The sequence below is a fragment of the Notamacropus eugenii genome, chromosome 4 (genome assembly GCF_028372415.1).
Source record: "Notamacropus eugenii isolate mMacEug1 chromosome 4, mMacEug1.pri_v2, whole genome shotgun sequence".
In the NCBI taxonomy this organism is placed as follows: Eukaryota; Metazoa; Chordata; class Mammalia; order Diprotodontia; family Macropodidae; genus Notamacropus; species Notamacropus eugenii.
This window is the reverse complement of record NC_092875.1, coordinates 64,722,980-64,749,380: the sequence shown is the minus strand read 5'-3', so window position 1 is coordinate 64,749,380 and position 26,401 is coordinate 64,722,980. Positions and strand designations below refer to the sequence as shown.

General features: G+C 47.2%; 2 protein-coding genes across 18 annotated transcripts in view; one reads left to right on the top strand and one right to left on the bottom strand.

Annotated features, from left to right (window-relative positions):
• Window positions 1–6,232, top strand: part of CSNK1G2 (casein kinase 1 gamma 2) — a 97,683-nt gene extending 91,451 nt beyond the window's left edge. For 16 of the 17 annotated variants that reach the window (XM_072601503.1, XM_072601510.1, XM_072601511.1 and 13 more), the window contains 7 exons: window positions 644–728; window positions 1,712–1,860; window positions 1,978–2,061; window positions 2,751–2,857; window positions 3,761–3,856; window positions 4,435–4,485; window positions 5,777–6,232. In XM_072601503.1, the coding sequence (XP_072457604.1) occupies window positions 644–728; window positions 1,712–1,860; window positions 1,978–2,061; window positions 2,751–2,857; window positions 3,761–3,856; window positions 4,435–4,485; window positions 5,777–5,900 (696 nt within the window). In that variant the 3' untranslated portion in view covers window positions 5,901–6,232. The remainder of the gene's footprint in view (window positions 1–643; window positions 729–1,711; window positions 1,861–1,977; window positions 2,062–2,750; window positions 2,858–3,760; window positions 3,857–4,434; window positions 4,486–5,776) is intronic. The other variant, XM_072601512.1, reaches the window with a different exon arrangement.
• Window positions 6,233–15,785: 9,553 nt separating this feature from the next.
• The window catches only part of BTBD2 (BTB domain containing 2), a 68,731-nt gene continuing 58,115 nt past the window's right edge, over window positions 15,786–26,401 (bottom strand). The window contains exons 6-9 of the mRNA XM_072601495.1: window positions 24,177–24,369; window positions 22,888–22,975; window positions 21,983–22,129; window positions 15,786–18,715 (exon numbers count right to left, since the gene is read on the bottom strand). Coding sequence (XP_072457596.1) covers window positions 18,554–18,715; window positions 21,983–22,129; window positions 22,888–22,975; window positions 24,177–24,369 — 590 coding nt within the window. The 3' untranslated portion in view covers window positions 15,786–18,553. The remainder of the gene's footprint in view (window positions 18,716–21,982; window positions 22,130–22,887; window positions 22,976–24,176; window positions 24,370–26,401) is intronic.

Here is a 26,401-nt window from a genome sequence, read left to right as displayed (position 1 = left end):
CCCTGCATGCCCTGCTTTGTCTTTGTTCTGTTGTGTGTGCTCAGGCCATTTGGAAACACCTGAGTTCTGTATCTCCTCCATCTGCGTCAACCTGTCTGTACTGGCTCATTCCAGAACCCACTTTATCATGTCACCTTTTCCACACAAGCCCCCTGAAGGTTAGGGAGGAGCTGGGATGGTGTTTTCCCTTTTACAGATCCCAGTGGAGAGAGCAAATTACCAAAGAACCAAGTGCCCCACATCCAGCCTTTCACCCTAAGAGACTACAGTCAGATTGCCTACTTTAGCCCAAAGCCTGGTGTGTGGCAGGCCTGCCTTCTGCAGCCTTTCAGCTTCAGAGGTCAAGAGCAGGCAGCAGTTAGCCAGGACCTCTGGGGTCAGGCTCAGGTTCCCCTCTTCATTGACAGTATAGGGATGTTTTACAGGAGCAGTAGGCAAAGGGACACTTGTATGCATGCTGGTGCCATTGTAGGCCATCTCAAGTGAGTGTGATGGTATGGCAGGAACCCACCAAGAAGTCTGCCTGGCCCTGGAAAGGATTCTTAGAGATAGCAGCACCTTAGTCCAAGCAGCCTCCAGTCCAGGAGTCCCCAGCGTGGGCAGCAGTGCTGAGCTTTGGCCCAGCTCTGATTTTCTCCTCTAGGCAGACACCCTAAAAGAACGGTATCAGAAGATTGGGGACACCAAGAGAGCCACGCCAGTGGAGGTGCTCTGTGAGAATTTCCCAGGTAAGCAGCCCTTCTCTCTTCAGCCTCTGTCTCTGCACTCATACCCCTCAGTGTCTATCTGGGGCTCGTGGGGAACCTCTCTGTGCTCTAGGCCACATCAGGTGGCAGGAAGAACCCAGGCTGCTCCACTGGGTGCTCCAGAGTCTCTTTCATCACAAGTATACTTGGTTTAAGTCTGCTTCCTGCCACTTACCCACAAGAGGTTCCCACCCTCCTGACTGAGACCAACATCACCTTGAGGAGAGGCCCTGGGACTTGGGCAGCCACCTTGGATGGTCAAAGCCTCCAGAGGTGAGCAGGTGCTACTTCCAGGCCCTGGGGTAGCTGAGAGGTCTGGGGTCCTGGTGTGTGTGTGTGTGCATGCGTGCTTGCACACATACGCGTTCGTGATTCGTTGCCAAAGAAGACCATGTCATCAGAGAAATAATGACATGACCTGCACTTGACTTTGTTTTGAGTGAGGGAGGGCTGTGCAGTTCACCAGCCTCACTTCTCCTCCAGAGTAATCTGAATCCAGTGAGCTGATATTCATCAGGATGACTGGAGATGACCCAGGATGAGGCAGTTCCCCATGGGGGTCCTGATATGATATGCCCCTGATAGGGGCAGCTAGGTGGTGCAGTGGATAGAGCTCCAGTGTGGGAGTCAGGAGGACTTGAGTTCAAATCTCACCTCAGACGCTTGACACTCACTAGCTGTGTGACCTTGGGCAAGTCATGTAACCCCAGTTGCCTCATCCTGGGTCATTTCCAGTCATCCTGATGAATATCTGATCACTGGATTCAGATGACTCTGGAGGAGAAGTGAGGCTGGTGACCCAGGGTCCTGATATGAGCAGGTAGAAAGTCCTGCTGACCTCTCTGAGTGAGTCTAATGAAGGAGACAGCCCTGGCCTCTGTGCCCCAAACAGCCACCTTGTAGAAATCACTATAGCAGGAGGCAGGCTCCTTACATGACATCCCCTTCCCCTTGTTTCTCTGCAGAGGAGATGGCCACTTACCTGCGCTATGTGCGGCGGCTGGATTTCTTTGAGAAACCTGACTATGACTATCTACGGAAACTCTTCACGGACCTGTTTGACCGCCATGGATTTGTGTTTGATTATGAATATGACTGGGCTGGAAAACCCCTGGTAGGACATCACCCCCACCCTGGGGGACCAACCCACCCTCCTGCTCTGTTACAGTGGGGAGGTGGATCCCAGATACGGGGCCCACCACCCCTGACCTTACTTTGTTCTGCCTTCCAGCCAACCCCAATTGGTACCATCCACAGTGATGTCCCTGTCCAGCCAGTGAACCGGGACAAGGCTCAGTCCCACACCAAGCACCAGGTAAGGGAGTACCTCAGGGACTCATCACCACATGTCACTTAAGAGTCTGATGGGGAGGGGTGAAAGAACATGCCCAAACTCTGTAATGAAGGGATGGAGACCTCTTAGTGCCTGCACAGACATTGAGGGGGGTGGGGCGCGGAAGGTCAAGGGGGCCACAGCTCACGTGGAGCCAGACTGTGGGGAGTCTTAGGACTTGGCATTTTATCCTCGTGGCAGAATGCAGTCACCCAGGTGACTTGGGAAGGTGATTTTGGCCCCTGTGATCTGTGAAAGCTCACCTGCAGAGTAAAGTGGGAGGCAGGGAGCCGAGTGAGAGGCGACAGTAGTGCATGGAGAAGGGCACGGATCAGCGGCTCCATGTGGACGGGGAGGGTCAGAGATGATACTGGGGCTCTGAGCTGGCATGATGGGGAATGTACTCTGCTACCCTTACTATGTATCTGATTCCCTCCTTGGCAGGGGAAGGCTGGGCTTGAAGTCAGAGCTGAATTCCAGTCCTGACTTGTGCTTACTAGCTCTTCAGTTCTTTGTGCCTCAGGAGCTCCTCTCTTGAGCGCCTGCCCCTGGGAGAGGGACTTCCCCTGGACAGTGATCTCTTGGGATGGGAGGGACCAAGGGAGGCCCCCCCCCAGCCATCCTGCGGGCCTCATGCTTTCCCTGTCCACCATCCCTCTTGCTTTCCCCAGGTGATGAGCTCCACCAATGGTGAACTAAATACCGATGACCCCACGGCCGGCCACTCCAACGCCCCCATCACAGCCCCTGCTGAAGTGGAGGTGGCCGATGAGACAAAGTAAGCTGCCGAGGCGGGGCCCTGCTCTTCCCTACTCTGTGCCAGGGCACGAGGGAGTGTCCCCTTCTATTGGGGAGCATTTACTAAGCACCTGTGGTGTGCCAGGCACTGGGGATGCAAAGAAAGGCCAAGTCCCTGCCTTCAAGGAGCTGCAGTGTAGCGGGGGAGGGCGCACAGTCTGTGTTTCCAAGCTACACACAGCATCAACCAAAGGTCACGTCAGAGAATGGGGGAGAGACAGGAAACGAGGTAGAAGGCGAAAGAGGCTTTTAGGTTTGATCTGAAGGTGTCATGAGCGGGGGAGTGACATGGTCAGGCCTCATTTTAGGAAGACCCCGAGCAGGGAGACTGTCCAGCAGGCTGCTGCGAGAGTCCAGGGCTGCAGTCATGGCCCCCAGGGTGGTAGCTGCAGGAGAATAAATACATGTTGTATCAGAATATACAGATAACAAGTGCATTGCATGATCAGGTGCTTAGGCTGCACCTTGAGAGCGAGAGGGATCGGCACTCTGGCTGAGGGACAGACAGTTGCCCATGCAGAAAGAGTGGAGAGAAGTCTGGCTTGTCTGGGCTGGAGAGGGCAGCCTTGGGAAGCATGTGATCCACCTGTGAAGACCTTTCAGAAACAAAATAAGCAATAGGGAGCCATGGGAGCCTGTGGGGTTGGAGCAATAATGTGGGCACACTTTGGCCTGAGAGGCAGGAAGACCCATCAGGAGGGCAGCCAATGGGGAGGGGAGTGGAGTGAGTATGGAGAAAGGTAGGGCACAGCAAAGGGGGAACATTTGGCTGCTGATTGGATGCACAGAGACAAGATGGAGCGGGAGAGCCCCTGGGAAACTCAGAAATGCCAGTGTCATTGGCAGGGTGGGAAGGGGACATCCGGTCTTAAATGCTCTCTAGGCAGACGGGATACAGGACTGGACATTCAGGACAGAGACTAGGGCTGGAGAGAGGCCTAGAAGACGTTGGTAGAGACGTGATAGTTGAGCTGATGAGGTCAGTGGTGATTAATAATAATAACATTTATATGGTACCTACAACCACCCTGGGAGGTGAGCCATCATGGTTCCCATTTTACAGATGGGGTAACTAAGGCAAACAAGTCCAGGGTCAGACATCTAGGAACAGTCTATTTTGAATTTGAATTTGAACTCTAGTCTTCCTGACTCCCAGCCTGGCATCTCTGTCCACCAATTAAGAGAGTGTATAGACAAAAAAAGAGGAAAAGAGGCACGTGGTATGGAAGATGGATCAGTCGGACCCAGGAGACCAGAGTCATGGAAACCCAAGTACAGAGGACAGGGTGGAGTTGCATTGGTTAGCTCTTGAGTCAGGTCAGGGAGCAGGGCTCATGGCCTGTGAAAGTCCTGAGATCACTGGGTGAGGGGGCAGTGAGAGCCAGCAGGTGTAGGAGCCCATGCTCAGATGGGAGGTCAGCCACGAATGTGGCCACCTCCTGTGGGCATGACTCAGGTGAGGAAGAGGCTTGAAGGGAGCCAAGGAAGTGTGTTGAAGGGGAGGTGGGCCTGTGTCCTGCAGTGCCTGGCAGTGACCCTGTCTCCTTTGCCCTCTAGGTGCTGCTGTTTCTTCAAGAGGAGGAAGAGGAAATCCACACAGCGGCACAAGTGAGCCTCTGGGGCCCAGGCGGACAACTGACCACAGCAGCGTCTCCACCCTTTCTGGCCCCGGAGAAGGCGGGTGGCCCCTGCCTGTGGCCCTGCCTCCTGCAGCCGGGGCAGGAGGCGGCCTAGAGAGAGGCCAGAACAGAGAAGCCAGTGGGGGGGAAGGGGGACCACTAGCCCCAGCCCCCACCCCCCTGGGCCCAGGGCTCACCTGCTCCAAGCAAGACTTTGGCAGAATTTCCTACATCTGTGTCTCGTCCAGTCCACCTTGAGAGCGCTAAATATTTAAAAACTACACCGAGGAACGAAGCCCACCAAGAAAGCCCTTCCCCCCTCATCCTCCCTTTACCTCCCCCAGACTCGTTTCTAAGCGCACTTAGGCCGCGCCTCCTCCTCACTTTGACCTTCACCACTTAGTGTTATAAAATCCAGCCTTTTTCTCCTCCTCTCTCAGAAAGGCTGTTATATCGGGGGGAGGAGGGAGTTGAGGAGGCAGCTTCTCTGTTGTTGAGGCGCCCACCCACCTCCCCTTGTGTGTCTTCTGGGGGTTCACCCGTGCACTTTGATCATCCAGTGGTTGAGGGGGGCAGAAGCTAGGAGCGAGATGAGGGAAGTGGAAATAGATAGCCCCCAGCCCCTCTCAGAGGGGGCTGGGGGAGTCTGAAACCAAAGGGAAGGGGGAACTAGGCCCCACAGCTGGGAAAGTAGATGCTACCCCAAGGTCTCACCCAACATGCAGGGTGGTTCAAGCTACTGTGCATGTTCCCTCTTCTCCCCCCACCCCACCCTAATCGGAGCCAAAAATGCTGCACCAAAGCCCTGGGGAATTTGGGTCTCCCCTGGAAGGGCAGGATGGGGACTTAGGAGCAGGGCTGCCTGCAGCAGCCAAGGCCCCCCTCACATACCCTCATCCACCTCGGGGAAAGGCGAGCTCAGCCGGCTGTACCCCAAAACGGTGGCGCGGCCTGGCGAGCAGCCTCAAGAGAGGTCTACAGTGGGTACTTGGGCCTCCTTTGGTGGCCCTGGGACAAGGCGTAGGGCCTGAAACACCCTTGCTCTCAATGCTGTCCCAAACCCCTCATCCTCTCCCACCCCACCCCCACCCCCCTTATCCATTTTCCCGTTCACTAAAGGCTGTCCAGAGACTCTAGGTCAGCTTGTCTCCTCTTCCTCTCCATCATCAGTCCCACCCCCTGCCAGTGTCCAGGGACAGCGGCTCCTTTACCATCCCTAACCCCCAAGGTCGCTCTCAAAGAGCTGAGGATGTGCACTGGGCATTTCCCCTTCTCCCCAGCCAGCGCCAAGGACGACTAAACGCCTTAAGACCTCTGGCACCCCAGGAGAGGGTCCGACGAGGAGTATGTGTGGCAGGGGAAAGGGGTACACCGGTCCCTCGTGGTCACAGCAAGCAGACCTGAACCCAAGCGCCCTTTCACTTCCTCCCCTCAAAAGGCAACGGTCCAAGGGAGCATTGGCCCAGTCTGTACATGAATCTCTGCCTGTCAAGTCACTTCTTTTGGTCCACATGTCTGGCTTGGCTGAGGCTAGAAGACTATCCCTGTTCCAGACCTGAGTCCCAGCATAAAGATCGTACCTGCACAGCTCCACAGCAGGCGAGCGAGCGTCCATTGTGAGTTTAGTTACTGCTTTACAAAGTGTACAGAAATGGCATTCACATTTCTCTGATGCTTCCTGGAAGCCATAGAATTTAGGGGCTTTTTTAAAAAAAATAAACGAAAATGAAAAAGAACTTGAGGCCTAGGCTTTCCTTGCTTGGGTGTCCCTGGGGGAGTCTAGTCAGCACTGGAGCATTATACTGCATAGTTCTTGGGGACATAAAGTTTGAGGTGGGAGATGTCAGAACCAGAAGCCTCAGAGGCCATCTTGACTAAGAAACCATACCCCAGTGCCGCCTTATGAAAAAATAGTACCATGCTAAAACACTATCAGACCAAAACCACTTTGAACTTGCTCTCTGCTGATTCAGGTGGCCCATAAGATTTCACCCAGCCTTAGAAGAGAGGGGATGGTGTCATTTGTGGGGATGCCCACAGCCGCATGACGTCGACAGGGCAAGGATTCTCATTCCTATTTCACAGACATACCAAAGACTTGACCTCATCATACCATCTGTCTGAGAGCAGACAGGAGAACACATACAGATCTGAGCACCAATGAAACTGCATAAGAGGGAGTCTTGGCAAGGCCCTTTTCTCAAGGGGCTGAGATCCTCAGATCCACCTAGTGTAAAGGGAAGATTCTGTGCCCATCCCGGCTCCACCCCCTACAGCCACAGGGCAGCTGGGAACAAGAACTGACCTACCCTTGGGAGGAAGCTTATCTTTCAAAATGGTAGATCACTAGAGAAAGGGGCACGTTTTTATTATTACCGTTTCTCATGTGAGCTTTTGTCTTGTCAAGCTCAGGTCTGCCAACCATGTTGGAGAAAGTGTTTCACAGAGAATCAAAAATAATATTCAGGATGAAAATGTGCTCTCAGGCTCCCAGAAGCCAAGTACTGTCAGATACCATCAAAGCTCACCTAATGGGAAAGCATGGATCGTCCGTCTCATTTTTGATTTTCTGTTTTTAGTGCCTCGACAATAGACAGTACTTAATGATTGCTTATTGGATGGCATTTGAAATGCCTTAGGTTAATACAGTAATATATTAATACAGATGAAGAAAAGGATCCTGAGTGGGTTGTGAGTAGGATCTGAGCTCAGAGCTGGATTTTATCAGTTCTCTGCAGATTTCAGGACCCAGGACCCCACCTCACCGCTGGCTCTCCATCAGGACCTCAGGCCAGCAAAGGGCTTCAAAGACTGGGCTCATGCTGGGCTTTTGAATCGAAACATGAATAAGTCACATTAATAGTATGCATCATATAGGAGCAAGGAATAGAGGAACAGGGCTACAGGAAATGCTTAGGTTGAGGAATTTTCTACCCTTTTTAACAGTGAAGTATCCCCTAAATAAACAGTATCCCACAAGCTGAAGAGCCGATGTGGAATCCTTGCAGAAGGGCCACTAATCACTTGGCGCTAATCGCTCTAGGACATTCCAGAAGGGAACAGGTGAACTCTCCTTTCACATGCTTCAAGGAATAATGGATGATCAGGGAAAGAAGAATAATTGTAGTTGGTAAAGTCAGCATGGAAGTAGGTATACAAGAGGGATCCTGTCGTGCCATGTTGTAGGTCTAGAATGTAACCAACTGGCCTCCACTGGTGATGATGCACGTAGGATCCAGTGCTAACACCAGAAGTAAGAAGCTTAGCTCCCTCCTGGTGATGTGGCCACCCTTTCCAGTACTAGGTGCACTTTTATTCATTCCTCTTTCCCCATCCCCTCCTCCCCACCACGTACTTGGTGGGAGAGGGAGCCGTAACATTGGGCTGCCCTTGGCCACTTTCAGACTCTACCACTATAACCAGAGAATCTTTGAGGTTGATCCAACCCATATTTCTCACCCAGTCAAGCTTCTTGGTAGCTAATATCTCTACTGATCTCCAGGATGGTACTCTTCCTAATTTCCTCCCTCAGCAAGTTCAGTGCCTAGCTTGGTCCTTCTCCCCTACCCAACTCCTGTCATCATACTATGAGACTTTATCATATTAATCCCCTACTTTCCCAGTTCAATTTACTCATTTCCCATGACCTACTTCACCCTAGCACATCTCCACACAAATGGAACCATCAACCCAAAGCATTCCATTTTCATATTCACAAACCCAGAACTTCCTTTATCTGATCAGTCTTTTATCATTTTATCATCATTCCTTTGACCTATCATAACTGTCGTCTTCATTTTGACCTCCAATCTCCCCACTGTACTTGCTATGCACTTTTTAATATTTTCCCCAGTGACACATAAAAAAAAAATAACTTTTTTTTTTGCAATTTCAAAATTCTCTCCCACTTTCCTTCCCCTCCTCATTACCAAGAAGATCAAGGTTATACTTTGTGGTCATAGAAAACATTTCCATATTAGTCATGTTTAGGAAAATAGACCCCAAGACCCCCAAGTAACAGTATATGTCAATCTGTATCCAGAGTCCACCAGTTCTTTCTCTGAAGGTGGATGGCATCTTTTCCTCACAGATCCCTCAGAACTGTCTTGGATCTCTCTATTGCCAGGAATTTGCTACACTCATGACTTCCCTCATCTTGGCCTCTTGATGAGCTAGTTCAACCTCACCCCTCTTCTGAGTTCCTTACCCCCTTAATGCCATACCTAGCCTTTACCCTTAGTCCCACAACTCATCCAGTAGTTCTCCTATTTTCATGCTTCTGAATGGAGAAGAGGAAATGGCAAACCACACTGACTGGGTCCACTGCAAATTCATGTTCTAGCATCTCAATTGGGCCCTCTTTCACTGGTGATTTCACTCTCCCTCTCTCCTTGGCAGATTTCCCACCTCTTTTGAGGTCTCTTTCAACCTCCAAAGATGCCTCTTCCAACACCCTCACTTGAGGTCATTTCCTGAGAGCTCTCTCCAAACATCACTCAGATGCCATTTCCTCCCATCTCCCACACCTTATGAAGAGGCAGCCCTATTCCTCACCAACCCAAACCCCTCACCCCGAACAAATAATTCTCATTCTGTCTCATTTTCTTCAGCAGATTTGCTTCCAAAGTCTCAAAAGTCTCAACCTTCAACTTCTTTCTCTCTACTGGCTGCTTTCCTGATGCCTACAAACATACCCATGTCTCTGGCATCCTTCAAAAATCTGTTCTGACCATCCCACCTAGCTGGGCACCTCTCTTCCATCTACATCCTCGCTGTTTCCTTCTGTTTCTCTTTCTCCTCCTGGTTCTCCATCTCTGCCAGGTCCTCTACTGTACACTACTTCACTTGGTGGTCACATCAGCTCCCGTGGATCCAATGACCATCTTCTGTATAGATGACTTAGATTTATCCAGCCTTAAGCTCTGGACTGTCTCCAGTTGCCTCCTATACATCTCCATAGATACTGGAAAGCTTGACATAGACAAAACTGAGCTCGTTTTGTTACCCCTCAATCTCTCCCCTTCTCCAAACCTAGTACTGCCAAGGGCACCGCATCCTTCCAGCCAGGTCACCACCGAGGTGTTAGTGTCATTCCTAAACCCTTACTCTGTAATCGCCTCCCACCCCCACATCCAGTCTGTAGCCAAGGCCTGTCCATGTTACCTTCATGACATCTCTCATCTCCTCACTCTTGGACTGCTGCAATAGCCTTCCTTTTGGAAGGTCTCCCTGTTCTCCACTCATGGGCCATAGTGATTTTCTTAAAGCACTGGCCTGACCCTCATCATCCCCCCAGCACCCTTCCATTGCCCCCACCTCATTCACCTCGCTTCAAAAAACTACAGTAATTCCTCATTAACCTCCAGGGACCAAATGTAGATTTTTGTTTGGCTTCTAAAGCCCATCACAACCTGGTCCCTTCCTAGCTTCCCACTCTTTACCTCTCTCCATGACCCACCGACCTTGGCCTCCCTGCTGCTCTTTGCACATCTCCACACTTTGTGCCTTTCCAGTCCCCCATGGCTGGAATGTTCCCCTTCCTCTCCCTCCTGGCTTCTGTGAAGTCTCAGCTAAACATGCACCCTTCATCAACTCTTTCCTGATGGATTACCTTACCGAGGGTTTACGTTTACACACATACACTTACGTGCAGCTTGTGCACAGATGTTCGCACGCTCCCTCCTTTGGAACAGGAGCTCCACAGGGGTATGGCCTATTTTCTTGTCTGTTACATCCCCAGGGATTAGCAAAGGCCCGGCACACAGTAGGCACTCCTATAGCCATACTTGCTGACACAGTGATGGTTAACATCAACAAAGATCATGAAGCTCTGGGCTCCAAACTGAAGGTACGCTGCTGCAGGGAGTTTTCATCTCTGCTGCTCATGGACAGCAGGAGCACCTCAGACGAAAAAGGCAGAGGTGGGAGACCACTGCTTAAGGAGTATGAAAACAGAATCAGGATTCTTAGTCTGTGGCTCCAAATATGAGCATGAAGGATTTGGGCCCAGGGAGTGTATGGAATACTGGCCAGTAAAACTTCACGTTTATCTGGATCCTTACAGATCTGATCACGAGGATTTTTAAGGAGAAAAGGGAGAGAATGGGAGAAAACTACCTCCATGCATGTATGTTTGTGTATGTTTTATATGTGTTATACATGTACAGCTGTATATGTATGCTTCTCTGTACAGTCACATGCATGATTTACGATAAATGTATGCTAAACCACATACTGGAGTGACACAGCTACAACAAAGTAAGAACAGCAGAAAACATCCAGTGGTCATCTCCACAAGGTAAGAAATATCCAAGAAGGAAGCCAGCAAGACAGTCCATGGTCTTTGGTTCCTCAATACAAATGAGGTGAACAAAGGATCCCACCAAAAAGAAGAAAATTCAACCTCACAGTTATCACTGATAGTTTAGAGAATGGGACTTAGAGAACGTGGCTCTGGAAGGGTATGGCTGATTCTGCAAATGTTCTAAGACGGTATTTATGCAGGGTGGTCCCAAGTCAAAGGTCGAAGCTGCCCTCCAACTTTCAGTATGCCCTGTAGGGTGCCCCGAATGTTTGCAAACTGCTTTTTAGTTCCATTGAGGCCTCACACCAACAGTCTGGTATTTTGCAGATAACAGACAACTTGATTTAGGTTGAGGCTAAGTGATCTGCCCAGGATCACACAGCCAGAGGCAAGATCTGAATCGGGGTGTTTTTGGTTCTATGGGCAACATGCTCTTCACAGGAACATGATAGCCAAAGAAGGGGCAGAATCACACCGTGAGTGTATCTAGATCATCTCCAGCTCTAGGTCTATGAGGTTTTCTCACAGATGGAGATCCAAAAACCAGAACGGATGAAGTATAGTAGAGAACATCTGGGGGAAGATCAGTGGAGGTAGAAATAATAGCAATATTGTGAGAGTGAGTGTGAGTGTGTGTGTGTGTGTGTGTGTGTGTGTGTGTGTGTGTGTGAGAGAGAGAGAGAGAGAGAGAGAGAGAGAGAGAGAGAGAGAGAGAGAGAGAGAGAGAGAGAGAGAGAGATATTGGGGAACAGCTTACAAACCTGTCCTAGACACATGGTAGCGATGAGGGGCTTTATCTGGACATCTGACAGAACTTGAGAAAGAGCAGTATGTTCTTGGTTTGCCTTAATAATAAAATTTAAGTTCTCAAAAAAGTTGAGGAAATAACAAGGAGAATTGCTATTGTGGATTTAATTCTAATCAACAAGAAAGAAGTGGATACTGAAGCAGAAATGACAGAAACCTGGGTAGGGGGTGGGCTGGGGACTTCATACCCCATCCTATAATTTTTGATAGAGAAAAAAAAAAGCCAGGCCTGGTGCGATATGCACTCCAGAATTTGGGAGAGTGGGTTAAAAGTAGTTTTCTTAGACCCAGAGAGCAAAAGTGGAAACCTAAAATTACATCTACTGGTCATGTCCTAACAAAGAAAAAAGAAAACTCCCAGGAATATAACAGCCAAAACCCAGATTTTCTAGTCGAAGAAGAAATTCTGCAAGCAGCCAGTTGGACTTCAAGTACAAACACAGCATAATTTGGCTCCCCAAAGCCTTAGGAGCCACCGCTATAGAGCTTGGAAAGTGATCACTACCAAGGCAGTCAACGTGGGCTTCCAGTCAAGGACAGCAACCAGAATAACCCTACTGGGGGGAAACAGACCTGGAATGAAATACAGGATTTTGAAAAGGCCACAACTCCACACAAAGTGAATTCCAAACGCAGTAGTTTAGAGAAAGGGAAAAAGTGAATGGGGAACTAAGGAAAAGCAGCCTACACTCAGGGGAGATGACACGTGTGTCCTCACTGGTGCTCAGAGAAGGTGTCTGATTAGGCTGAAGGCCTAAGACTGGCTTTAAGAGGTGTTAAGATCATCTTGCTATCTTAAAAGAAGAGGGAAAAGAGAGGGAGAGAGGGGAAGAGGAAGGGGAAAGTAAGATAAGGGAAAATCATTTTAGATAATCAGGGTATAAAAGTCCATACAACAGGACTTTAGATAAAAGTCCATACAACCAGTGCGGCAGGGTTAGGGTGAGGGGCTGATACTTGAGCCTTATTCTTATTGGAGATGGCTGAGTGCAGGAAGGTTAAGAGAATCATACACTTAAAGAATATTTCATTCAGCAGCAAAAAGAGGCAAGAAGGGGGAAGGAGAAACAAGAGGCAAGGTAGAGTCATAAGCAAACCAACTCTTAAGGATGAGGATGTACAAAAACTTAACTCTGAGGTGGCAAAGAATGGGAATTTGAGAGGGTGTCAACTCACGGGAGAAGGCTGAACAACAAATGACGGTGTTTCAGTGACCGAATACTATGGGGCTGTAATAATGATGAAGAGGATAGCTTCATGAAAACCTGGGAGACCGTGGGGAGCTGATGCCAAGTGACATGAACAGAACCACGAGACGACATGAAGGCAATTTTGAAACCATGAACTCTGATCATGCACACGCATGCAGAGCTGTGGGACTGGAAGGGCCTGGGAAGTCCTGCAGCCCAGTTCTGGATCTAACAGTCCTAAAAGCACCCCGAGTTGAGGGAGCAGCAAGGCCAGAACTTAAACTCATGTCTTCTGCCTCCAAACCCGGTGCTCTTTTCCCTCAATCATTTGGAGAACTGCCCTTTGGCCAGACACTGGTCAGAGAAAGTGAGGAAGAAATCTCAGAAAACAGCTGAAGCCTCCAGCAGAAGCGATCCTGGAGGAAAGGGCTCTCTCTGTCCTGAGCACACAGCAGAGGCTTGCTGGAAGAGGATGTGAGCCCGTACCTGAAGTATAGGCCCCAACCTACGCACCACATTCCTCTTCATTCAATTCTATTTCAACGTTCTGTTGCTAAGTCATTTTCCAGTCGTGTTCTATTCCCCGTGGCCCCTTTTGGGGTTTTCTTGGCAGACACTGGAGTGGTTTTCCATTTCCTTCTCCAGCTCATTTTACTGATGAATTAACTGAGGCAGGGTGAAGTGACTTGCCCAGGTCACACAGCTAGTAAGTGTCTGAGGATCTGAACTCAGGAAGATGACTCCAGGCCTGGCACTCTGTCCACTGCACCACCTAGCTGCCCTATTTTAATGTTTATTTTCCTCTAACATTTTATATTTTCTCCTAAATTAAAACCTCATGGTGCAAACAATTCCAACGACAAAGAAGTAAAGGCTGCCTAACAAGCTCAGTGTAAATACAGAAACAACTCACTGACCACCATATTCTTCAAACACAAACACCTAAGATGAAAGCAGAAGCAAGTGTCGGTGTGGAGAGGAAGCCAGGCCGGGGCAGCACTAAGGATCTGGGGGCCTGCCTAAGCGCCGGCTGCCACTCCAGGGGCACGGATGCAGTGAGGGACAAGGGCTTCATGACTCTTCCAACGGATTCTGCTGCCTTCGGAAAAAAAAGCAAAAGAATGATCTTTGGACTGAGAAAGAAAATGATTATTAAGAGTGGAGACCTGGTCTGGGAAGTCGGTAAGTTTGACCACATGCTCAGGTGAGGACAAGTGGTGGTCATGACCATTGAGCTGCTGGCAGCAATCTCGGAAAGCTCCATCCTCACGGATAAGCAAGGGCAGGCAGGTCCAAAGAAAGGCAAGCATCACAGTGTTTCCTTTCTGGTTTTTTTAAAAAGTTAATAAACTTGTCAACTAATGGTCCTCAAGTTTAACTTTTAATTACTGGCAAAATCTAAAATGAATTATTTAGAGATAAGTTGTGAGTATTTAGAAAAGGAAACTGATCCTGAGGAAGTAAAGAGTCATGTTAAAGTGTCTACTGCATGCCAGGCCCCATGCTGACCACTTTACAAACAACCCTGGGAGGTGGGTGTGATCAGCCCCATGCTGCAGATACAGATGGGAGAGCAGAGAGGATGTGTCCAGTCACACAGCTGGGACCTGCTGGGGGCCAGACAGGAGCTCGGGTCTGCTGAGTCCAGGCCCGCTGCCACCAGCTGCCAAGTTGGCACAGCTTCATCAAAAACAGCTCCTACCAAACCAGCCGTTTCCTCTTTTGACAAGTACTAGACTGTGAGATCAGAGCTATGCTGAAGGCGTAATAGACTTAAAATATACTAGGAGAAGCACAGACTAGGAAAGCATCTGATGAAACCTCTGGTGTGTTCCTTGTGGATGAGCTGGAGAGATGAGGGCTGGACGATCCCTACTGAAGTGATCTTTATAGGACTCAGGCTGCTGAGCAGGCATGGCGTGGTTATCAAATTCAGCGAATCCCCTGAATGAACATGTGTAACAAAGAGGAATAAATCTGAGGTCAAACCTGACTCTGTCCTCTGTGTGATCTTGCTTTGTGTGAAGTTCCATACTTCAGTGTTGTCATCTATGACAATACAGTGAAGACCCAGAAAGTTCTGAAGCAGCTAGACACTGGGCCAGATTTACTGTGATGAAATGTCATTGGGATAAGTGTGAAAGCCTATACTTGGATTTAAAAAAGGCAATTTCACAAACACAAAATAGGGGAGGGGTGCTGAGGACCTCAAACAAAGCAAAGTCAAAGAGCTAAGTGATCTTAGGGCCGCACTGAGGCATTGTGGCCACAAAGAGGAAGATGATACTTCTGTACTCTTCTCAGGTCAGGGCACATCCAAAGTACAAAGAATATGCAGGGAGAGAAAGGGAGGAGGACTGGAGAGGGAGAGGGAGGGGGAGAAGGAAGTCATTTCCCATTCTCACTGGTATAATAAAAACAGGAGAAATGTGACTTCTGACCCATAAGAGATGACAGGAGGAAACACACAAGCTACGCATCTAAGAAAGAACTAACTACAGTTTAAGACGCAAAGGGGTGGGCCATTCGACTCTTCTGAGATCACCAATGTCAACACTGTCATGGGGGCAGCCATTCTTAGGCAATCCTCAGGTGCCTTGTCTGCTGTGATGGGATCTGCTTCTCAAACCAAGACTGCTTGGATCGCGGGCTCTCTGCCCACAAATACCTCAGCTGTCTAGTGAGCAAGAAAACAAATTAAATTAACAAACCTTTTAATAATACCCGCTATGTACACACCTATATGGGATTACAAAGAAAGAGGCTATGTTCCTACCCAAAGGCAAGGGTAATTTTATCCTTATTTCAAACAAATCAAGACTCAAGACTTCCCTCTGGATCCATAAAATATTGGGAGTGGGAGATCCCCAAAGGCCCCATTCTTCAAACTTGGCCATGTCAGACCAGTGGTTACTGGAGGTACTCCCTGAGGAGGGCCCACAGCGCACTCTGGCACCTAAGCAGAATGAACACTGTGTCTCCAAAACATTACAGACAACCAACCCCATTCCTTTATTGATTACCTATTTACAAGTCACAAAGCTGGCCAAAAGCAGAGTGTTTGAACACTGAATATGAGAAATCATTAGATACATTCATCAATATAGCAATGCTTATGAATCTAGACATTCCCAACTCCAATTCAAGAGTGGACATGATACAAGGAAACTCTCCAACGTTAGGAGACAGGCATGTTCAGCAGGGAGTCCCATTCATCCTCGCTACAATGCCCAAACTACAGAAAGCCGTAAGAATGTACATCGCTCAGAAGATGTATGCACATTTATTTTATTTTATTTTTAAAAAATCACTTCAATAGGGTGAGGTGTGAGAGATCACACCTGTGCCATGGCTTCTGGGAAGAGGGGTTCTGTAGAACAGAAGGAATCACTGAAACTGAGAAACTGTTGGAATGGACACACACACAGTACACACATACACACGCATGTGTACACACAGTATGTACACACACACACACACACAAACTGGCAAATCACCTTTCCCTGTTACAAGTGCTTGGTGCAGTACCCAAGGAATATCCTGCTTTCTTGGGCAGGGGGATGGGACAGGATGAGAAAGGAAGAGGGCCCCAGAGGAAATGGAAGCAGGGAGACCTAATGGTGTCCCTCCAGCACCTTTAGGCAGAGAATGCCGATATTCACAAACAACATCAAGGTAAAAGCAAGGCAAGTGCTCACCAAAGACAGCAACAGCGTATCTCCACAGACCTTTTCCTTTGGAGGAAGGGGCTGCTGGGCCTGGTCATTCACTGGGGTTCAGCTGACACACTGCCTGACAGCAGTTTCCTGACCTGATGACTAGACTTATGATAACATTGGCCACCACCAAGTCTGGGCTTTAGATCTCTGCCAGCTCTGTTCTGTCAGATTATACAGCTTTAGCCTGATACCAGCTTAGCCTGGACAGCAAAGCCTAGCTACAGCTACTGTTGAAGAGAAAAGGGGATCACTATTCACCCCCATAAGAAAACCACCCTCAGATACAAGTCCTCAGACCTCGAACAGCAAGGCAGAAGGCATCTTCCTGGCTCGTTGCTGTGAGGGAGGAGGCATGAGGGCAGGAGGCAGGTTGGGAACACACTTCAGTGCCCACAGAGATAAACCAAGTGAATTAAGGCCCGTGTTCCAACATGGAATGGAAGGACAGGCCTGTCTCTACATTCCAGCTGAGCCTTCCTCCCTTCTGACACCGCCTTGAAGAGAAAAACAAATGAACAACAATCATGTCTTTTTGCCCTCTGGGGATCCAAGTAGCATCATTTAACCAAGATACAAAGAAAAGGAACAGGGAAGTGGCCCCCACACAATTCTCAAACAAGAAAAACGTGACATTTCTGTAAGTGATCCAGTTGTAAATTAGGTCTTGGAGTCAGTTCCCTCCAGTAAGAACAAGGCAAAAAGCAAATGGGCACAAGCTGCCCCCTTCTGTACAAGCATAAACCTTAAAAAAAGACTGCAGAGAAATTTACTCCCTAAAGCACTAAACAAGGAAGAGACTGGCCCAGAGCAGCCCAGACCCCATTTCTGACCATGGGAGGACTACAAGAAGTGGGGGTGAACTAAGTCTGCCACATGTTCCTGAAATGTTCTGTCAGCCCTGGGCCAACTATCAGCCCTGTGGGCTGGGCTATTATTTCCTGATCTAGGCTCTGAGCATCCGGGAATAGATACATAGATACACACACACACACACACACACACACACACACACACATGCACACACACACGCACACACATACACACACATACAATGAGGATTTCTCTCCCTTCCCCCAACACCACACATACCCCTCCTTATAGGAGAAGGCTCAATCCCAGAATGCATTGCAACGTGCAGGCTACAAAAATAAATGACACAGACAACGGCAGTTTTAGGGGGGTTCTGGGATCAGGTCAGTTCACCTGACAACTCCTGCCGCTGAAAGGACTTCCTTTTTCTCTCTCAACAGGCTTCCCCAAGACAGTCTGGGGTCACCCCCAAGTTTACTGGACACTGACAAAATGGCACCACTCTAGACCCAAGAGAAAGTCTGCTGGGTGCTGTGGGACCCCGTCTGCTCCTCTGCACATGCTGTCCCTCACTTATGGACAGGTGGTCAGTACAACTGGTGCCACTTGTAGGACATACAACAGATTGTCTCTAGTTAACAAAGGGATATGAGTGACTGATGGGCACCACAGGGCTGACCAACTTTAAAGAGCAGCTCTCTTCAGACATTCACTTAAAAACCTTTGCAATGAAGCAAACCTCACCCCACTGGCTTGTATCCCTAGACCCAAAGGACAAATTCTCTTCCCCCTGTGTATGAGGAAGGAGTATGTGGGAAGGAAGGGGGGAGAAGGAGATGGCTGGGGTCAATATGACCCTCCTTTTTTTGTTCCTCCAATCTCTTAAGGGATTGTCTCTTTACAGGAAGTTTCCCACTTCAACCAAAGTATATTTTTCATGCTTCTAATCAACATAAAAGCATCTACATTCATTACAATTTTTAAAAAAATGCTTTTCATGAACTCAGAGGATAAGATGACCACTAAAATGGAGGCAGTTACTACCCCATGTGACTATAGTGGATTCCTGTAAACCAGTCTGTGGGGGAGAGCGGCAGCGGCATCACTAACACAAGGCAGAAACATGGAAGTGTGTGTTGGGCCAGCCGCGCCCATTGGCACGGTCGGACTCAGCCGGAGAGGAGAGGGGGAAAGGGCCACTCCAAGACAGTACTGCCAGGGAGGCCATTATGTGTAGAAGATGATCTCTGGGATCTGTCCATCCTCCACCGAGGTGCCATTGTTGTTTCCAGCTGCATAACAAAAGGTGAAGCAGGTCTTGGCCCCTGTTGTTGGTGACTCCCGGATTACTTTGCGCAGACCTTTGGTGCCATAGTGGGAATCTGGACCCTGGGTGGGAAGCCACAGAGAGAAAGTCATTTCTGTCTCTTTTTCTGTTGCATTTCACCCATTCCCTTAAAGACCAGTTCAGACGTCACATTCCTCGACCCCCCAGCCCTTGTCCTGTCTGACCATTAGACTGCAATCACAAGTAACAAGCCCTCTGCTGAGGGCCCTTCCCAGGTAGGCTACACAAGTACTATTAGGATTTTGTCAATGGGCACTCTGAGAGTTCCCCAAGGGAAGTAACTGGTCCAAGATACAAGCGCTAGAAAATGGCACCACAATTCAAGCCACTTTTCTGGCTCCACCTCCAGGGTTCTTATTATCTCACCTCAGCTTTGAATCTTCCCTCTTTCACCCACTGATAGTTGGCTGAAAGTCTGAAGTTCATGGTCATGACACAACTCCTTCCATCTGTTTAGCACCTAAACTTTCCCCAAATCTTTTTATAGCAATTATCTCCTTGGATTGGCACAACATCACTGTGAGTCAGGCAGGGCAAGGGTGATTATTCCCACTCTACAGATGAGGTCACACTGCAAGCCCATGTTCTTGTAGAAGCTTGTTCGAGGACTCCCAGACTGTAACACTTTGCATATTTAATTCAATTCAACAAGGCCTCTACACACTTTACCATGGAGAGTAAGGTCACAGGGCCCGGGCTCAACTCAGTTATGCACATATGGGTATCATGAGTATGAATAACCCCATCAGGAAAACTGCTCCACCAGTGTAAAAGGATGGTCCAAAGGCACCTAAATTGCTACATGGATGGTAGCATGATCATCTCAGAATAGGAATAATAAGCAGCAATCTATACTGTAGATTTATACAGTGCTCTCCTCATACTACCCCTAAAAGGTGGGTGACAGATTTATAGCTGAAAGGAGCCTGAGGCTGAGAGAAGGCAGTGTGACCTGGTCCCCAGCAGGGAATTCTCAGAGCTGGACAACAAAGCCTCAGTCTGACTTCGCCCCTACCACTCCCCCTGAAAAGGACAATTTTTCATGATCACACCTGCTTTTTAAAAAGGGTTTTCAGGCATTGGTTTGGTGAAGAGGCTGCAAACAGATGTGGACGTAAATGTTCCTGCCCCAGGCCTCGGCCTCCATAAAAGGATTCAGGCTCTGCCCTTTCCAAAGCCTTGCCCATAGGGACTATCTACAGTCACCAAAGGGCACTGGCATGTTCAAACCTTCTTCATCTAAACCAAGGTGCTTTGGGGGTTGAAGGCAAGCTTCCCAGAGGCCAACAGCAACAGAGAAGTCTTCTTTTCCCCTCAAGTTCTATTTTCACAATTAATTGTAAAATGGGAATAAAAGTAGCACCTACCCCACAGGGCCACTGTGGAGATCAGAATGTATGCATATGTGTATGTCTATATTTACACAGATATATATATATATCATTGTATCACTTTCACATACACATAATATATACATATACATACATATACAAAAAATCACATACAAAATGTATACATATATACCACTTTTCCACTTTTGTATGCTTGAATGCACTATAAAGTGCACTCAATAGAGTATCAAAAGTAATATATCACATGTAGTAATATATATAAAATATATAGTATATAAAATGTAGTAATATATAATAAAACACACACGTGTGTGTGCATGCGCGTGTGTAAAAAGATCCTGAGAGCAAGAAGTTTGGGAACCACTGAGAGATACATACACACGTGTACATGCATGCACACACACATACATATACACGCATATGTGTATACAGTTACCCATATAGATATATATGTGTGTATATTTGTACAAATGTGTGTGCTTGTTCATATATTTCAGTGGTTCTCAAACCTTTTACTCTTGGGACCCTTTTACCCTCTTAGAATTACTGAGGAATTCTCCCACCAAGAACTTCTGTTTATGTGGATTTTATCTATCAATTTTTATTGTATCAGAAATTAAAACATTTTAATATTATTATGAAAACGGTTTTGACCTTGTGGGTCCCCTGAAAGGACTATACTTCAGTATTAGTAACACTGAAACAAAAATAGTGATATTTTACTTCTACACTGACAGAACAGACCCTACAACAGGCTAACAAGGTCTAAGGATGCCAGTAAATAACAGTCACACTTTTCCTTAAGTTACATGGGCAAAAAACCAATAATCACAGATCACATTTCCAAAGCACTTTACGGATTATAAAATGCTTTCGTCACAACAACTTTATAATATAGGCTATCGGAGGTCTCTCACCGTGTTCTCATGTCTTTCTGAATGGTCATTCTCGGTCACAGGGCAACTTCTGGGGGAATCTATATGCTCTATCCACATATTCCTCTATATGCTCTCCCTCCCTGACTTGTGCAACAACCCTTCCTCTTGGTTCTCCTTCTTACCTCTCTGACCATTCCCTTCTCAGTCTCTTCTGCTAGTTTATCATCCACCACTACTCTCCTCAGCTTGGGAGTCCCTCAAACTCTGCCCCGGGACCCCATTCTCTTCTCCCTTTGCATTCTTTCCCTCGGTGATGTCATATCCTTTTCAATCACCACGTCTACAGAGATGATTCACAGATCTCTCCGTCTGGCCCTCACCTCTACAGAAATCTAACATGGTGCCCCACCTCCCTCCTGGACATTTCCAGCTCGATGCCCTGCTGGCAGCTAAAATTCAACACGTCCAAAACTAAAATCATCTTCCCCACTTTCCTCACACATCCTCCTCTAAATGTGCCTATTTATGTTAAGGCCACCAACCTTCTAGTCAACCAGGTTTGAACCTTTGAGAAATCACCCCTGGCTCCTCTCTACATCATACCCCACCACTCAATCAGTTACCAAGTCTTGGTAATTCTATATTCAAAGTATCTTTCACATCTCTCCCCTTGTCTCTCAATTGTTAGGGCTCTCTTCCCTGGTCCATACTGTCACTCACCGTTAGGCTATAAACTCCTAGAGGGCAGGAACAGCTCCATGTTTGTCTGTATGCCCAATGCCCAATTTAGTGCTGTACGTGGAAGGAGTTAAACCAGTGTTAACTGAACCAATCCATCTTACAGATGAGGAAGCAGACCCAGAGAGTCTCATACATGACTGCACAGCTGGTAAATGGCAAAGCTGGTAAAGGTGGGTACAAACTCTTTTTTCACTCCACAGCAAACTATGTGGCCACACTAGAAGCACATGCTTTTGCATAGCATGGGCTTTACACTTCGCCAGCCTGATGCTGGTCAAATGCTAAAACCCCCCAAACAGGAATAGTGCCTGGGGCCCCTTCTGCAGAAACCCTGTACCTTCAGTGTTGCACATGCTGTGTAGTTAACATTGGGCAGGATCTCCACAGGCTCTTTAAACATGACCCGGAATGTGTTAGAAGACCCATCACAGCTGAAGCCGGTGTCATTCTGACCCAGGACTGTGTTGCTGTCAGTGTGAATGATCTGACAAGCAGAAGAGGAGAAAGAATGGATTTTCTGCATGGAAAAGCTCCAAAGGTAGAGCTTGTGAGAAAAACAGAATTGACATTTTGACCGTCTGTCCATTCTGCTCTATGAGATAAATGCTGATCATCAACTGATGTTTCAAAACTCCTTAAACGAGAATTTAAAATTCACTTTTCTTTGGAAAGAGCCATGAAGTAAATGAGTTGGCCTAATCTCTACAATCCTTTCATTCAGACTCTATAGACAAATGCCAGAACTCCAATATAAAAATTTAGCACATTTGCTAATTTTGACAACAGGTAATAGCATCAGCTTACATTCCTAAAGCAACTCAAAGTGCTTTGATCTCAACAACTCTGTGAGGTATAAAACAAAAGAATAATTATTCACATTCTGAAGATAAGGAAACAAATGCAGAGAGTTTGTAAGATAGGACATATAAAGAGCAAGTCCTAAGGGTTTCATGCATGACTTTGGGGGTACTGGTTAAGAAGCCAATCTCTAATTTGATTTCAGTGGAGGTAAATTGATACCAAGTAATTCAGAACATCAGTTATTTTTTCTTTTTTGAGGCAACTGGGGTTTAGTGACTGGCCCAAGGTCACACAGCTAGTAAGTGTCTGAAGTAGGATTTGAACTCAGGTCCTCCTGACTCCAAGGATGGTGCTCTACCCACTGTACCACTTAGGTGCCCCAAAACATCAGTGAAACTGTTTCATGTATCATACAAAGTACAGATGAGGTAAGGCTGATACCTGTATGTTGACTTGATAATCCGTCGGTCCATGTATTGATCCATATAATCCAAACCCAACCACAAATATCCTTTTGTTAACTGAGAACCTGAGGAGATAAGAGAGCTAGCCTTTTAAAATATTCTGTTATCACACAGTCAAGTGCAGAATCACAGAAGGAAACAAAAAGAACCTTCCTTCAATTGTCTGCTCATTCGCTGGGTCTAGCCAGGGTTTCCATTCAAGTAAGATTCCTCCCCCCATCCCCCACCTTGTTTTACATATTTATTTGACCGTCCCAGTAGATGGGTAAGCTTATTTATTTTTTTAAAATTCTAACTTCAACCAGAGGGACACCATCCCAAGCCTGCTCAGCCTGTGTGGGGGCTCAGTCCTCTACAAAGCATTTATTTGAGGAAGAAACGTTGCTCTTTCCCCTCTCTAGGACTTATGGAGGATAAAATCCAACCCAGTGAGACAGAACAATTGCTCTGGATTAGAAAAGTTTTAGATCTGTATCGAGAGCAAAATAGTCTGAAAATGTTTTGTAGCTAGCTTTATGCAGAGAGAGCTATGAGGTGTGGATGGCTGTTTGCTTCTATCACAAAGAATATCCCCAGGATGCTGGGCTTTTGTAGCTCTTTTTTTAAAAAAGTTTTCTGCCTCTTGCCTTCTCATTTATTCTTCTAAATAATGGCCCTTAGAGGTGATGCTGGAGAAAAAGGGGTGAAAAAGAAAGACTTCAGCCCCTTTCCAAATTTCAGCAGGACTAGCCCCATGTAAGAGTTTGAGCATTTACACAAGGTAAACAAGTGTGACCCTTAAGGAAATTGCAAAGTTCCCTTACTTTCCCCAAGTTTCTCCCCACAACAATGAGTCACATTCCTAACACCTCTATTCTATTGGCATTGTGTCCCATGTCCACAGTTGTACAATGACTGCTGTGCCTGTCATGCACAGAACTGCGGAGAAGCACCTGAAGGCATAAACAGGCTCCACACATGACAAATGAGGAACTTTCAAGGACTCATCAGGTAATGTATGACAGGAGAAGGTAAGTTCGTCACATGTCAGGTGCTGAGAGCATGGCCCAAGTCACCCTGGTGCCCTTGCAAGGGCCTGCGCAGAATTACAAGTCTGGGCTGCCCTCCTTCATCCATCATGCCCATGTGAGGCCTGAGTAAGGAGGAAGTAGGGCCATAGCCTTCCCCTGGGTGAAAGAAGGGGCAATAAAATGACTTTACTCAATAGTCACAATGAAAACAGACACAATGCACAGGCTCATCAGTGCTGGTGGAAGAGAAGCCAACCTGATGCGGTCACTAGTCCCGCTGTAGCCCCAGCGGCTCTCCACCTGCTGAAAGCGGTTGATACTACACTCCTTCCCTCGGAGGCAGCAGCGTGGTCTGTCAATGAACTCCACTCGAGGCTTTGGGTTCACGGTAAAGTGGAGAAACAGGCTGACCACCTCCCGGTCCGTGAGGATGCCCGACTGAGCAGGCCCTGGAGCACAGAACAAACACAGGGAGGATCTGCTAAACACCTCAAGAGAACCTCCTCCAGCTCTGTATTATGGCTGTCTCTGGCCAGAGTAAGCCCAAGCCTCCCAGGCAACACAAGACACTTAACTTTCTGGGCCTGGTCTAATCTCAGAAATGAAATATCCAAACACTTTTGAATTTGCAAAGTGTTTCAGGAACAATCATTTCTCTAGACACAGGGAGGGAGATAAGTGGGAAATATTTTTTTAATTTCCTTTAAAAAAGGTGCTAAAATAGAAGTCTAATTTTCTAGAACAATTTTCTACAGGGTGTAAGTGAAGGAATGAAAAATAAAATTCAATTAGCACATAATCATCTAAGGAATAATAACAAATGCACAGTATTGCAATCTGACTGTAGGAACAAGCTGGCTTGGGACAGTTACTGGTTCTGGTGCTTATATACGGTACCCATGTGTAGGGATGAACATGCACACAAACACATGTACATATACATGTGTCTACAGGGACAGGCAAGCCTCATTTATCTGGTATCATCAGGAAAAATGTTTCCTAAATAAGTGAGGAGCCGTTTTAACATCTTTTGAAATGTCTTTCTTTAAAGACCTTCTGTGATGGATGCTTTTCTAAAATGTGTTGCATCTCATCCCACCTTCTCAAACAGGATGCGGAGCACAGGCATTCCTTTCTCAATGATTAAGATTCAGCATTATGAAGAGTAATTTATGATACTGTAATAGAGTAAGGTCCTCAAAGTCTCCTGAGGAGTACAGCTACTGACTGTACTGAAGAGCTCAAGACTATGGCAATGGCTGTGTGTGAGTGTGCATGTGCATGTGTGTGTATGTGTGTGTGCGTGTGTATGTGTGTGTGCACGTGCATGTGTATGTGTGTGTGCATGTGCGTGTGTGTGCATGTGCATGTGTGCGTGAGCTACTTTCTGCCTTTTCTAGCTTTTCTGCCTCCTGCCCATCTTTGTCCTCGTTCTCAAACAATGTGCACCTCACTGGTGACCTCAACCATCCATTCAGTTTACTTCTGGGAACCTCAGCTGCCCCTCTGAGGTAAGTGGAGACAATTTGCACATGGGTCTCCTAGGAGGAAAGAACTTTGCAAACCTTTGACTCCTAGAAACAGCAGTTAGTTATTCACTGAGTGTCTGAATATGCCCCAAGACCTAAGCCAGCCATCAAGAGGTGTGCAAAGATGAATAATGTGCCTCTAAAATACAGTCTCTATCACAGAAACAGAATTCTTCATGAGAAATAATCATTTCAAACAGTAATCAAAACATAATATTCCACACAGTGAGGATACAAGTCATACATAAGATAAACCCAGACGGCTGAGTACAAGGAGCACTGAAAAGAGAACTCAGATCAGAAGGTCATAAAACTCTTTGAGAGGCATAAAGATCTGAATTTCATGGGCTCCAGGAAGTGCGAATGCTTCAAGCTTTCAGAAACCTACTGATATCTAAAAATCTTAGCCTGTTCTCTCTGTATGTGTGCATGTGTGTGTAAAACAGAAGAAAGTTCTCTCTATAGGAGATGACTATTCTAATACATAAATCTGGAAATGGGAAGAGACTGAGAAAAAGAGAAAGGTCACCCTTTCAACATGACTCAGACTAACAGTCAAAAGAATTGATTGTCAAGAGCCATCCTGACCTGCAACCCAGCTGCGCAAGTCAAACATAGCCTTTGTTTAATGAATAAACTACAGTCAGAGCCTAATGTGTGTTACATTTCATTGAACCACAAACATGAAGTGCTAGAATGTGCATTATTAATAGCAAAATATCATGGCTGATGACATGAGATGGCTGTGAATCATGGACTATCAGGATTTCAGAAGAATTCTAATTGTAGATGATCCAAAGGGAAATGGCAAGCTGTCACACATTACTGAAGATGACTTGCATAGCCCAAGTGGCATGAAAGCCCATGATGGACTAGACAAGAAGATGGGTCAGTAACAAAGAGAGAGGAAGAGGGACAAGATGGACAACCTCACAACAACACTGATATGTAC